Source organism: Pipistrellus kuhlii, unplaced genomic scaffold (genome assembly GCF_014108245.1).
Source record: "Pipistrellus kuhlii isolate mPipKuh1 unplaced genomic scaffold, mPipKuh1.p scaffold_m20_p_5, whole genome shotgun sequence".
Taxonomy (NCBI): Eukaryota; Metazoa; Chordata; class Mammalia; order Chiroptera; family Vespertilionidae; genus Pipistrellus; species Pipistrellus kuhlii.
In genome coordinates this window covers 79588173-79600574 of record NW_023425551.1, presented here as the reverse complement: position 1 = coordinate 79600574, position 12402 = coordinate 79588173, and the positions used below count along the sequence as shown (strand labels likewise).

The window sequence follows — 12402 nt, the reverse complement described above, 5'->3', positions numbered from 1 at the left end:
CTCTAAAAAGTAAACTGGCCGAAACCAGTTTAATTCAGTGGATAGAGCATCAGCTTGCAGACTTAAGGGTCCCAGGTTCGATTCCGGTCAAGGTCATGTACATTGGTTGTGGGCACATCACCCGTGTGGGGTGTGCAGGAGGCAGCTCATTGATGTTTCTCTCTCATCGATGTTTCTGGCTATCTGTCCCTCTCTTCCTCTCTGTGAAAAATCAATAAAATATATTTTTAAAAAAATTGAACTGATTTCTAAAGAACAAGCAGTGTGAGCCACAGAGCAAAGAATTCTGGGCAGAGGTGAGATGGGCCTTTCTCATGTTGCCTGGGATGCTTTGCTCTGGATGAAGTCCAAGGGCCCAAACAGGGAGCGGGTAGCGGGCATGTCTTGCCAGGTTCAGTCCTTTCACATGGAGGAAATGGTTCCTGCCCGCCTCATGGGAACTTTCTGAAATGTGTCACGGCTGAGTGTGAGTTTTTAGGGGAAGGTGAGAAACCATTCTCCTTGCAGAGTTTATGCAGCTCCACTCCTGTCAGCCATTAGGCAGCGGGAATGGGGGTGTTAGTCATTGAATTGCTCCTCTCTTCCCCTTCCCTCCCTGCTCTGTACGCAGCGGTCTGGTGCCCCCCAAACGCAGCCGTGGGAAGCCAGCCTTGTCTCGAGTGCCCTTCCTGGACAGTGTGAACGGAGACTCTGACTACAGCAGCTCAGGTGAGGAGCAATGCACAGGTGGGCTTGGGGACAGGCCTTCCCGAGAACCAGCTCTGTGGTCTGGCTAGACCGAGAGCTCTTCCGAATCCTTGGGCACTGGGCCGGGTCTTCCTCCCCAGGTCATTCATAATCATTTTTATTTCCACCCCCCAATTCATCTTAAATTTGAATTGGCAATATATGCCTATGGTAACAAAAATCAGAATGGTATAAAAGATGCGTAATGAAAAACCAGTGCTCCCCTCCTGAGGGCAACCACTGTTGGTAGTTTCTTTTTGTCTTTCCAGATGTAACCCTTACACACACAAGCCAAAACTCCCGTGTACATGTAGGATAGTGACAAGAGAAGCCTATTCTAGAAGCATGTGCCCCCTCTAAAGCAGACCGGCGACCGGTGGGCCCACAGGCCATATAAGGCCCGCAGTCATTTGGTCTGGGCCTGCAAGGCGCTGGGGGGGAGCTAATTAAACGTTTGACCCAATACAGCAGGCTAATTTTGTATACCTGCGAATGATGTCTTAAATATCCAAGTGGCCCTTAGCAGAAACAAGTTTCCCTACCCCTGCTCTAAACCATGCTTTTTTCTTTTCAGTTAATAATGTATCTTTAGAGAGCCTTCTGTGGTTTTCCTCGTCTGCCTAATGTCCCGTTATATAGGAGTGCATCATTTACTTAGCCGGCCCTCTACCTTTCGATTGTTCTCACTGATGTGCTATAAGCAGTGTTGCAGTGAGCAGCCTTGTCCAGGGATCATTTTGTATTCGTGGGGGGTGTACCTATAGACGTGGAGTGGCGGTGTTGAAGGAGGTGTGCGTTTGTAATCTCAGCAAACACTGCCTGTCTTCCCTCCCTGGAATCATCTGTGATGGCCTGTATCCCTGCATCACACACGTGACCTGTCATTCCATGTGATCCAGTGCTTCCAGCCTTCTCTTCATGACACACACTGCAGCTGGCCCAGACAGTGAGATGCGTGGGTCTTTTCTCCTTAGATGGAGGGAATGAGCAGGGCGGGCCGGAGGAGAGGCCTGGGTGCTCTCAGGATGAGCAGATGCAGAGTGGGCTGTCCTCTGAGCACTTGTCCGGCCCCCTGAGGGGTGTGTACTCTCTGGAGGCCTGTCCTTAAAGCTTTCCCCAGGCTGCAGGCTTCCCTTTCCTCTTCCCAGCCGCGTCATCTCCCCTTGGCGTCCCTGTGTTTCTTGTACGTGTTGACGAATGCAAGCCTGCGTGTTTCATTACTGTCCAACTGTCACACCCTGGAGGCAAGGCTCACGTCTAGATGCAAAATTAGGAGAAGAGGATTGGCATGTACTTTGTGCTTCTGCTGGTGACATTTTGATATTTTATTCTTATTTTTTAAACCGCATACTTATTAAAATGCCGCTAAAGGAAATTGACCTCTCACTGTTTCATCACCTTAGCATAGTTGTCTTCATTTCTTTATTACCTTCTACTCATTTCAGACATGTTTTTAACAAAATGCTAACCTAAAACACATGCTCTTCTGTATTCTCCCTTTTTCAATGTTTCCTTCATATCGACATAATCTTTATATGTCTTCATCACTAGAACAAAGTATCTTTCAATCAGTTCATTATAATTAACCCTTCAGCTCTAGCTGGTTTGGCTCAGTGGATAGAGCGTCGGCCTGAGGACTGAAGGATCCCGGGTTCAATTCCAGTCAAGGACATGTACCTTGGTTGCAGGCTCCCAGCCTTGGTTGGGGTTTTTGCGGGAGGCAACCAATTGATGTGTCTGTCACATCAATGTTTCTCTCTCTCTCACACTTCTACTCTCTCTAAAAGTCAATGGAAAAATGTCCTTGCATAAGAATAATAATTAAAAAAAAAGATTTTAAAAATTTTAACCCTTCAATTGTTAGATAACTTGATTATTTTTGAGTTTATACAGAGTAAATCAATATTTTTGTTCAAAATCTTTTTATTTGGTTTTAAAGTTATTTTCTTCGACTAAGTTTCCAGGGAAGGAATTTACTGAAGCAGATGGTTCAGACATTTTTTTATGGCTCTTGAGACTTACACCAAATTACATTCTGGGAGGACTGGCTGGTCTGCAGTTCCCTCAGCCTGCCTCTGCAGAATTGGGTGTTATCTTTTTGTTATTATTGCTATTGATTCAATAGGTAGAAACAATACCTCATTACTAGTAGTACATTTTTAAGAAATAATAAGTGGGGGCAATAATGTTTCCTTAGAAACATAATTTCCACTCTGAGATTTGGGCCTTTTTCCTTTATTGCCCCAGTTATAGTACGGGGAGGGGAAGGGAGGCTCCTGTGTGTTAGGTGCTTTTGTAAAGCGCCCATCCATGTGTGCTAGTGCACTGGGTGCAGCACAGGAATCTGAAGAGCCGTGCCTGCCCCGGGTGACACACTGTGTGCGGTTTGATAAAAGTGGGCAGGGGAAGGCCCTGCAAACGGCTTGGCCCTGTGATCAGGTGACCTGTGGCCAGGTGTGGCGTGTCAGGAAAGAACTCACTTAGCAAGTGGTTTTCCCTCGAAGTCTGTCTGTCCCAGGCGTCTTTTTCCATGAAGCCTCCATCGTGAGGACTCCACTTGGAGGTCCAGGGAGCACTCTGAGGCTCTGCCCGGGGCCCTGGTGATGAAGCAGTTACACTTTCCAAGGAGTGCTAGCCAGAGGTCAGCATAGGGTGGCCTATTGCCTGCTTTTGTGGGCCCATGAGCTAAGGATGGTTTTTATGTTTCCAGGTGATTGAAAAAACACACCGAAAAATGCTATTTTGTAATATGTGAAAATTACAAGAAATTCAAATTTCAGTTCCAAAAATAAAGTTTTATTGGGACACAGCCACACTCAGCCATTTACAGATTATCTGCGGCTGCTTTCTTGCTGCGGAGCAGAGTTGAGTAGTTGCAGCAGAGACCATGTGGTCCACAAACCTAAAGTATTTACTCTTGGCCCTTTATCCACCAAGTTTGCCACCCCTTAATCTAGTCTGAGAGTTTCCTAGGAGGGGGCAGGAAGAGAAAGGGTGGAGGGGATGTTTCTGACTTATTCCTAGGCTGCCCCAGTCCAGTGGAGGCCACAGGCAGGCCTCCGGGGCCAAATTCCAAGTTCCCTTTGGGCACTGTCTCCTCCCCTCCCCCACCCCAGGCAGAAGCCTCCTGATGCCCTTTGAAGACCGTGGAGACCTGGAGCCCCTGGAGCTGGTGTGGGCCAAGTGCCGAGGCTATCCCTCCTACCCTGCCTTGGTGAGTCTGCCCATGCCACCTCCCCCTCCCTGGGCGAGTCTGGCCCCTGCCTTGCCCCAGGGGCTTATCTGATTGGATCAAGCCATCCGAGTGTGGTGGGAGTCAGGGTGCCTTCCAGCCTTGGGTGGGCCAAACCAACAAGGCTCCCAGCTTGGGAAAACGGAGACGAGCTCTTAGGGATGTATTTGCTAATGCTTAAAACTAATATGTGCTCGTTATAAAAAATCCTAAAAGCTGCTAATCATGCTTAGGTGTTTTTTTAAACCTTTGTCATGCTAATTGGAATACTGAGGGAAGGTATGGTTATTTTTATTTCTGTGGGGGAAAACTGAGGATCCGTTTCTTACTCTTGTCATCTGGCTATTAAGTGGCAGGGTTGCAATTTGAGTTAGAGCTTAACATGTGTGATGCCTGTGTTCTGAGCCACTGAGTTCAAAATCACCTATAGTCCCATATGTTCAGAGATGACCTTGGTGTATATCCACTCAGTCTTTTTGTTGTTGTTGTTCAATGCATACATATGTGCATATCTAAGACCATGGTCTGTTTAACCTCCCTTTCACTTAACTGCATGTCTCATGCCTTCACTCTTCATCAATATCACATTAATGACAACATTGTCTTCAGTCCTGTGCATGTACTTACCTTATTTTAACCATTCCCTAATTGCTCATTTAAGTTGTTTTTGGATTTTTCACTGTGATAAATAACCAGCAAGAAATATTGTAGTTTTGCCTTTGTGCACATCCCTGATTATTTCTTTTCGGGGAATTCTTAGGAGTGCCTTCTTGAGGCAAAGTCAATACAAATTGCCAGGGTGCCCTTTAAAAAGTTCCAGGTTATGCTCCCACCAGCAGTAGCTAAAAATTCTATTTTTATAATTGACTTATTTCTTAGAGCTCTTTATGTATTGGGGAGGTCATGTCCATCTGGCCCTGGAAGATGCTGCTTCTGACTTTGGGGCTTGTCAGAATCGTCCAGGGGAATTTTTTAAACAATGCAGATACTGATGGTCCATCTCAGAACTACCACATTTAACTCTCTGAGGCCAGGTGGACATGACTATTTCTTAAAAGCTTCCCAGATGATTTATAGCCAAGTTTGAGAACCTCCACTAACCTCGTGCGTGCACACAGAGCTCATAAAGGAGGGTAAGATCCTTACTGGACAGGCAAGGAAATCACAGCTCCGAGGTTGTACACCTTGCGGAAGCCCCCCTGGGACCCAGGAGGCCTGCCTCCTGCCTTAGCCGTGGCAGGCGCTGGAATCCATGCTGTCATCCGCCCCCTGAGGAGGCGGGGGCCCAGGCCGTCCTCCCAGTGCCTGTGCCCTGCTGTTCCTGAGACTCCCAGCTTGGTCTCTGGAGAAGTGATCAAGGCTGCACAGGTTTTGTTGTTTTTAATGTCACTGCAAAAAAGCCACTAAAACTCATCTTTTTTTTTCTTCATAATTACCTTCTTAATGATACATTTTCTTTTGTGATCAAAGAAATTCAACCATCACCTGAATCCAGTCACCTGAACACAACCTGTGCTATTTTGGTTTATGCTCTACTGTGCTTTCCTAAATGTGTACAGTTGACCTTCGAATATGGGTTTGAGCTGTGTGGGTCCACTCACTCCTGCATTTTTTTTTTTTCTCAATACACACAGCTGGCCCTCTGTAGACCGAGGGTTCCCATCTGCAGATGCAGAGGGCTGACTGTGTGAGGGTCTTGACCGTCCTCGGATTTCGGTAACCTCAGGGTCCTGGAACCTTCCCCCATGGATACCAAGAGACAAATGTAGTTAACTTTTGAGGGAATCCGAAGCTGTACTCAGATTTCAACTGCACATGGTCATGTCTCTAACAGCCGTGCTCAAGGACCAGCTGTACTTGCATCCAGAGTGGGTATACAGTTTTTAAATTTAGGATTTTTGTAATGGTTTTTGCTTTTCTATAAAGTAATGTATCTAATTATAGTACAATAGTTTTGGGAAAATAGAGAAAAGCCATTTAAGTCCCCACTATTCTAACATGCCAACTGTAAGCACTTTGTGCTGTTCCTTCTGTTGGTTGTTTATATATTACAGCTGTAATAGCGAATGCACACATTTATTATGTTAAAGTTTATCACAAACTTTATTTCCATGTCATTTTACATCTGCATAACATTTGAATAAATGGACCGTCCTTTATTACTTGGGGGCCCATTTGCCTCAGTGGCAGCTTACCCACCTTGCTTCTGCCTTGAGGGACATTCCTCACCGTCCACCCCACCGCCCTTGACCAGCATGGCTGAGTCCAGGGGGAAACATCAGGGTAATGGAGGAAGCTCAGGAGCTTGTATGTTGGTTTCCATTGGGACCCTGAGCGTCAGTCCCAGGAGGGACAGACAGGCTGGGAGATGGGGTTTTGACCAAATCACACAGCTGAGGACGGGGTGGGTGTGGTTCGTCCTTGGAGTAAACTCTTAACCAGAGCACCTGTTTTCAGCTACTTGTCTCGAGAGGGATGTAGAGAGGCTGGCCGACACCCAGAGGTAACTAAAAACGGTTTATTGTGGAAGAGGCCCCTGGGTCAGGGCTGGAAGTTCAGATTGCTCCATCTCGGGAGAAAGCTGCTCCTTTAGTAGGTTTCCAAGTCCCTCTGGCCTCAGCACACGCAACGGCCAGCCAGTTGCTCTGGAGGAGGGGCTGTGCAGGCAGTGGGCAGCAGAGGCCCAGGCGGGTCCAGGTGCTTGGGCTCAATCCCAGCCGAGGTCTCAAGCAGCTACAACTCCTTCTGTGCTTGGCGGTTTCCTCTCGGCTAATAGCTGTCCGGACTTCTCAGCACCAGCACGAGCATGACATGAGCTGGCCATGTGTGACTAATGGTAGCTTTGTCGGTGCTCCACGGTGCTGGAGAACTGGTGGTTGATTACCGGGCATTTCACCAAGCCCCTGCCCTTGTGCCACATGCAGCCCTGAGGACTCATTAGTCCCGTGGCCCTGGTTTCAGCCACGCCATTGTTCCTTCCCAGCAACCCAAGCTCAGTCTTCCAGCTTCTCTCTTATCTCACGTGGAGGTGCCACAATGTACCTGGTCCACACACCAGCGAGTCACAGTCAGGCAAGAAGGCGGTGGGCAAGCAGAGGCTGTTAGGCTAGAACCGAAGGATGGGCCCCTGCTGACGCAGAGCCTCTTCACAGCTGGGTGTCTGGGAAGGCCTGAGCATCGAAAGTGAATTGCGGGGTTCTAAAGGAAAACCGCCTCCACCCCCTCCTCTCAGGGACCCTGGGGGGAAGGAGTCTGCCTGTCGGCGCTGGACATCAGAGGCACCCACCCCCTTGCCTCCCCGAGGCTGGGCTCCCGTCACTTCTGTTCTAGCTCCCGGCCCTGACAGTTCGGGGAGCAAGCTTCTCCCTCTGCTGAAGGACGGGGTGGGCAGGGCCAGAGGATTAGGACAGAGCTGGGGAAATAGTCTCCATTTTGGGGTACTGAGAGTCGTGGAAGAAGTCTACCTCCATCGCTTGGTTGTGGGGTGGTTAGGTGGTTATTCCTGGGGCGGGCTGCCCTGCTCACCCCGTCCACCCTGAGCTGAGTGCCATCTCCTTTCCCACCTCCAGATCATCGATCCCAAGATGCCCCGGGAGGGCCTCCTGCACAATGGTGTCCCCATCCCTGTCCCCCCACTGGATGTGCTGAAGCTGGGGGAGCAGAAACAGGCCGAGGCTGGAGAGAAGCTCTTCCTTGTCCTCTTTTTTGACAACAAGCGCACCTGGTGAGTGGGTGCTGCTGCTGGGAGGGTGCAGGGTGCAGGCTGAGTTGCTGAGAGGCGCCAGCAGCTGGCCTGCACTTGCCATGTTAGTAGTAACTTAGTGTTACTAGCAACACCGATTAGTAGTGTTAATAGTAACTGAGACCAGATTCCCTGGGAAAGCTCTGACATGGCAGTTTGATTCAGGAGGCTTACTGGGGAGAGCCGTGGGGACAGGGGACACAGCTTTGGGGGAGCTGTGGGATGAGAGACGCAGCATTGGAGGGGAGCTGTGGGATGAGGGACGGGGGAGACACAGCATTGGGGGGGAGCTGTGGGGATGAGGGACGGGGGGGACACAGCATTGGGGGGGGGCTGTGGGGATGAGGGACGGGGGGGACACAGCATTGGGGGGGAGCTGTGGGATGAGGGACGTGAGGAACGCAGCATTGGGGGAGCTGTGGGATGAGGGACACAGCATTGGGGGGGAGCTGTGGGATGAGGGACGCAGCATTGGGGGGGAGCTGTGGGGATGAGGGACGCAGCATTGGGGGAGCTGTGGGGATGAGGGACGCAGCATTGGGGGGGAGCTGTGGGGATGAGGGACGGGGGAGACAACATTGGGGGGGAGCTGTGGGATGAGGGACGCAGCATTGGGGGGAGCTGTGGGGATGAGGGACGGGGGGGACACAGCATTGGGAGAAGAAAATATTGAACTGCATGCAATGCTCTTGCCCTGGAGGCTTCAGCTGACCTTATGGGGAGCTCTGGAGCTGGGCGGCTCGGTAGCCATGTCAGAAATTGAGGCTGTGCCTTTGTACCCACAAGCCAACTAGACATTGAGTGCTGGCTGCCCCTGGGCAGGGAGGGACCTTGGGCAGGCAGCTCCCACGTGGTAGGTGATTTCTGGAGAGAACCCAGCGGAGAGCTCGTAGCTGCCGGACTCCCAGTGGCTGCAGGAACTCTGTTTCGGTCCTGGGTCAGGGGCTGGTCATGCTGTTGGTTGCACTTCAGGCTTCTCTCAGCACCAGCAGGAGCTTCACCTTCGCTTCCACAGAATGAGGCAGTAGGAGGAGCTAGTGAGAGTGATAATAATGATGAATATAGCTGCCATGTATGTGATTCCTCAGTGTCCTTAATGTGAATTACTTTGCATTTGTCCTCATTTATACAGAGGAGGAAAGCCAGGGCTCCACAGTCTAACTAAGACACAAACCACAGGTTGGAGTCACCTGGTGATATATTTTTAAAAAGTACCAGGTTCAGGCCCCCAGGGATCAGTTGATTAATGCTGGCATCAGTCCCACTTCCTAGCAGAACTCCCCGATTCTGCAAGGGCGAGCCTGGAGCCCTCCGATGGCCCCACCAGGTCCAGAGGCAGCACTGGGCCGTCCTGGCTCTTGCCCTGACTACCTCCTGAGCAGAGGGGGCTGACTGCAAAAACAGGTCCCCTGGTGGCCTTTCTGAGGCGTCCCAGTCTGCTTCCCTCTGCCTGTCCCTTCCCTACTGTGTGCTGGTCCTGGGCACACAGGCGCTGAGGGCACCCTCGTGGGACCCACTCACCAAGGCCCGGGCATCTTACTGTTACTGTGTTTTAGGCAGTGGCTTCCGAGAGACAAAGTCCTGCCCCTGGGCGTGGAGGACACCGTGGACAAGCTCAAGATGCTGGAAGGTCGCAAGACTAGCATCCGCAAGTCGGTGCAGGTGGCCTACGACCGAGCAATGATCCACCTGAGCCGTGTCCGCGGGCCCCACTCCTTCGTCCCCTCCAGCTACCTGTAAGGGCGGGCCGCCCTGCCTCTGTCCCCTTCACAGCAGGCCGGGGGCTGCCTGGGCTGGGGCCCCAGTTTTGACAAACTGCATGGTCCCCTGTTGGGCCTACTGTGTGCCAAAAACTCCCACCTGAGCTCCCTCAGGGGCTGGTCCACTGAAGAACCAGTTAGAAGTAGAAGCAGCTGGGAGGCCCAGCAAGGAGAGGGACCTGGCCTCAGACGCAGGGGTCCCCTGCTCTTCAGGGTGTGCGACCCCTCCACCCCACTCCCAGGTAACCACACCTCAGGTGAGCGAGGCGCTGACATTGACCCCAGAGGTGCTGTGGGTACACTCGGGTCCCGTGGGGAATGTCAGTGTGCTCACCCTCCCCCCCAAATCCTCCAATCACCCATTCTCACACCTCTTCCCTGTCCCGCCTGCACCCTCCGCCCAGTCTTTCCCCTCTTCCTTTCCTTTCTCTTGTGCCAAACTGACAGAAACCATTACCAAATCGGTCTTTGTGTTTCCCTTTGAGGCCAGCTGCTATGCTAGGTGGGTGCCTCCGCCTGGCTCCTCAGGTCCCAGAACAGAGGCCAGCCTGCCACTCGGGTGACCCCTCCACCAGCACATGCTCCCTGCCCCCCCCCCCCAGCTCCCCCTCCCGCTGACCCTTTCGTCTGCAGACACCCACCTGGGAGAGCTTCCCTCTGGATTGAGGGGGCCTCCTGCCCTCGTCCTGTCTGGCCAAGAGGCAGGTTGAGGCTAAGGCTGCGGCTTGTTGAGGTTGAACCCTCTGCCCTTCCTTCTTCCTCTCTGTCCCTGGGGCCTCTTCTAGTTTCCTGCAGCGGCGGCCTCCTGCCCGTCCACCCCGCGGACGGCATGGTGCCTGCAGTGCAGCGTCTTCCGGCCCTGCCCAGCCTGCCACCCACTTCCCAATCCCGGGAAGCCTGCACTTTTATTTCAGACCCTCTGCCCTCCCTCTTTCTCCTCCACCCCTCCCACCACCACCTTCTCAAAAACGGAAGGAAAAAAGCTGTGAAATGGGAAGCTGACTGACAAAGCAGGAGTTGCAGAGGCTCCGATGTTCTCGGGTGTTTCCTCTCACCTCTTAGGCACCAAAGTCTCGGGCCAGGTGCAGGCCGCCGATCGCCATGTTGATTTTCCCCCCCCGACGTTCTTTTTCATTGTTTTGAATTTTTCATAGGGGAGTTTTGGACAAAACGAAGTCACTGGGGAGATTACTGCCATTTTTACACACACGAGTTTTTAAAAATACAATCAACCAACCACCACAACTTCTTATACATTTCGGACACGAGCCAGAGTCTTAAATGGAAGCAACAGAACCAGAACACAAAGGATGGGGTTGGTTTTGTACAATACTCAAAATACAACGCAGCCCATGGCGAGGGAAGGACACGGTGTACATAATTGTAAAATACTGCTCTAAATTATTCAGGCCTATAGTTCCCATGACTAGTCCTCCATTGTGTGGCTGAGTATTTAAGTGCACACAGTGTGGTATTTAAGGAGCCAGTGCACCCCTCTCCCCAGGTAGTCAGTCGGCTGTGGACTCTGTGACCTTCGTCTCAACCTGTGTTGTAAGATCTCGGGGCTTTCTCTATTTCTCCTCTTTCTGTGTGTATCTCCTCTCCCTCTCTCTCTCTCTCTCTCTCCCCCCCCCCCCTCTCTCTCTCTCTCTCTCTCTCTCTCTGAGTCTCATTTTGAAGACGGCGCTTTTGGAATGGGAAACGCTCAGATCCTGCTGTGACGTGGGGCCTGCGTGCCTCAGTCGCATCTGCTGTGAAGCACACGATGCTCTATTTATTGTATTGTAGAAAGTGACTTTATTTGCTTTCTAGAATTGTTTATAACAGATGGTATAAGAGAGGTAATAAACAGAAAATCTATGCTTGTAAAGGGTACAAAAGTTAATTTTACCTACTATAATATGACTGTCTGAAATTATTTTCTCTCTGAGAAATAAATGTTCTAATGGGCAGCAGTTGCCGGGTCGCTCTTGGTGTCTTCTGTGGGCGGCTGTACCTCTCTCCTGAGCTCCTCCAGCCCCCTCCTCAGGCCAGGGCCGTCAAGAATGGAGTTGTCTAGCCCGGCTGATATAGGTGCAGAGGGCTGTGTGGCTGGGTATTGTTGCTTTAGATACAACCTTACATATAGTAATTAAGGTGCACAAGCCTACGTTTAAACTCCATGAATTTTTACGTGTGTATACATCCAGGAACCCACTGCCCAGCTCACAGTACAGAGCACGCCCTGTGCCCCAGGGGAACTGCTGCCTGGAGTTCTGTGGGTACTGAGCAGGGTGCCCGGTTCTGACCCTCAGGCGATGGAATCCCGCAGGGTGTGCTCTTCCTGTCCGGCTTCTTCCATGCAGCACCCTGTCTCTGAACGCCTCCCGTTTTGCATGTCACTGCAGTGTGTCCTGGACTGCCGAGTAGCCGCACATGTATAAGCACCTTGGAGTTCGTTGAACCAGTCTGGCTGGGGCTGTGGTGAACAGCCTGCTGTGGACATTCTTGTCCGTGTGCTATGATGGACACAGGGATGTCTTCAGGGCATCCCCAGGAGCAGAACTGCCAGGCCATGGGACAGGTGTGTGTTCAGCCCAGCAGACTCTGCCAATAGCTTCCCACCCGCTGCACAACTCGCACCCACAGCCGGCTGTGCATGACCACCGGCTGCACAACTCACACCCACGGCCGGCTGTGCACGACCACCGGCTGCACAACTCCCACCCCACGGCCGGCTGTGCGCGACCACCGGCTGCACAACTCCCACCCCATGGCTGGCTGTGCGCGTCCAGCGGCTCCACTAACTCACCAACACTAGTGTGTCCAGCCCCCGGCATTTGCTCCAGACCTGCTCATCGAACGGCTCCTCTAAGCCCCCTCATACAGCTCGGCTTCTCTCTTCCTTAGTAACAGCCCTGGCCCCTGGAGTGTGTTATGAACCGAAGGTGCTTTCCAATGGG

At 51.6% G+C, this 12402-nt stretch overlaps 1 protein-coding gene across 9 annotated transcripts in view; it reads left to right on the top strand.

Moving 5' to 3' along the window:
- BRPF3 (bromodomain and PHD finger containing 3) overlaps positions 1 to 11415 on the top strand; it is a 37033-nt gene extending 25618 nt beyond the window's left edge. For 4 of the 9 annotated variants that reach the window (XM_036413738.2, XM_036413736.2, XM_045573343.1 and 1 more), the window contains 4 exons: positions 611 to 708; positions 3843 to 3940; positions 7528 to 7682; positions 9257 to 11415. In XM_036413738.2, coding sequence (XP_036269631.1) covers positions 611 to 708; positions 3843 to 3940; positions 7528 to 7682; positions 9257 to 9440 — 535 coding nt within the window. In that variant the 3' untranslated portion in view covers positions 9441 to 11415. Of the gene's footprint in view, positions 1 to 610; positions 709 to 2326; positions 2378 to 3842; positions 3941 to 7527; positions 7683 to 9256 lie in introns of those variants that run through there. The other 5 variants (XR_004983648.2, XM_036413742.2, XR_006740097.1 and 2 more) reach the window with 5 other exon arrangements.
- The last annotated feature ends 987 nt before the right edge of the window (positions 11416 to 12402 follow it).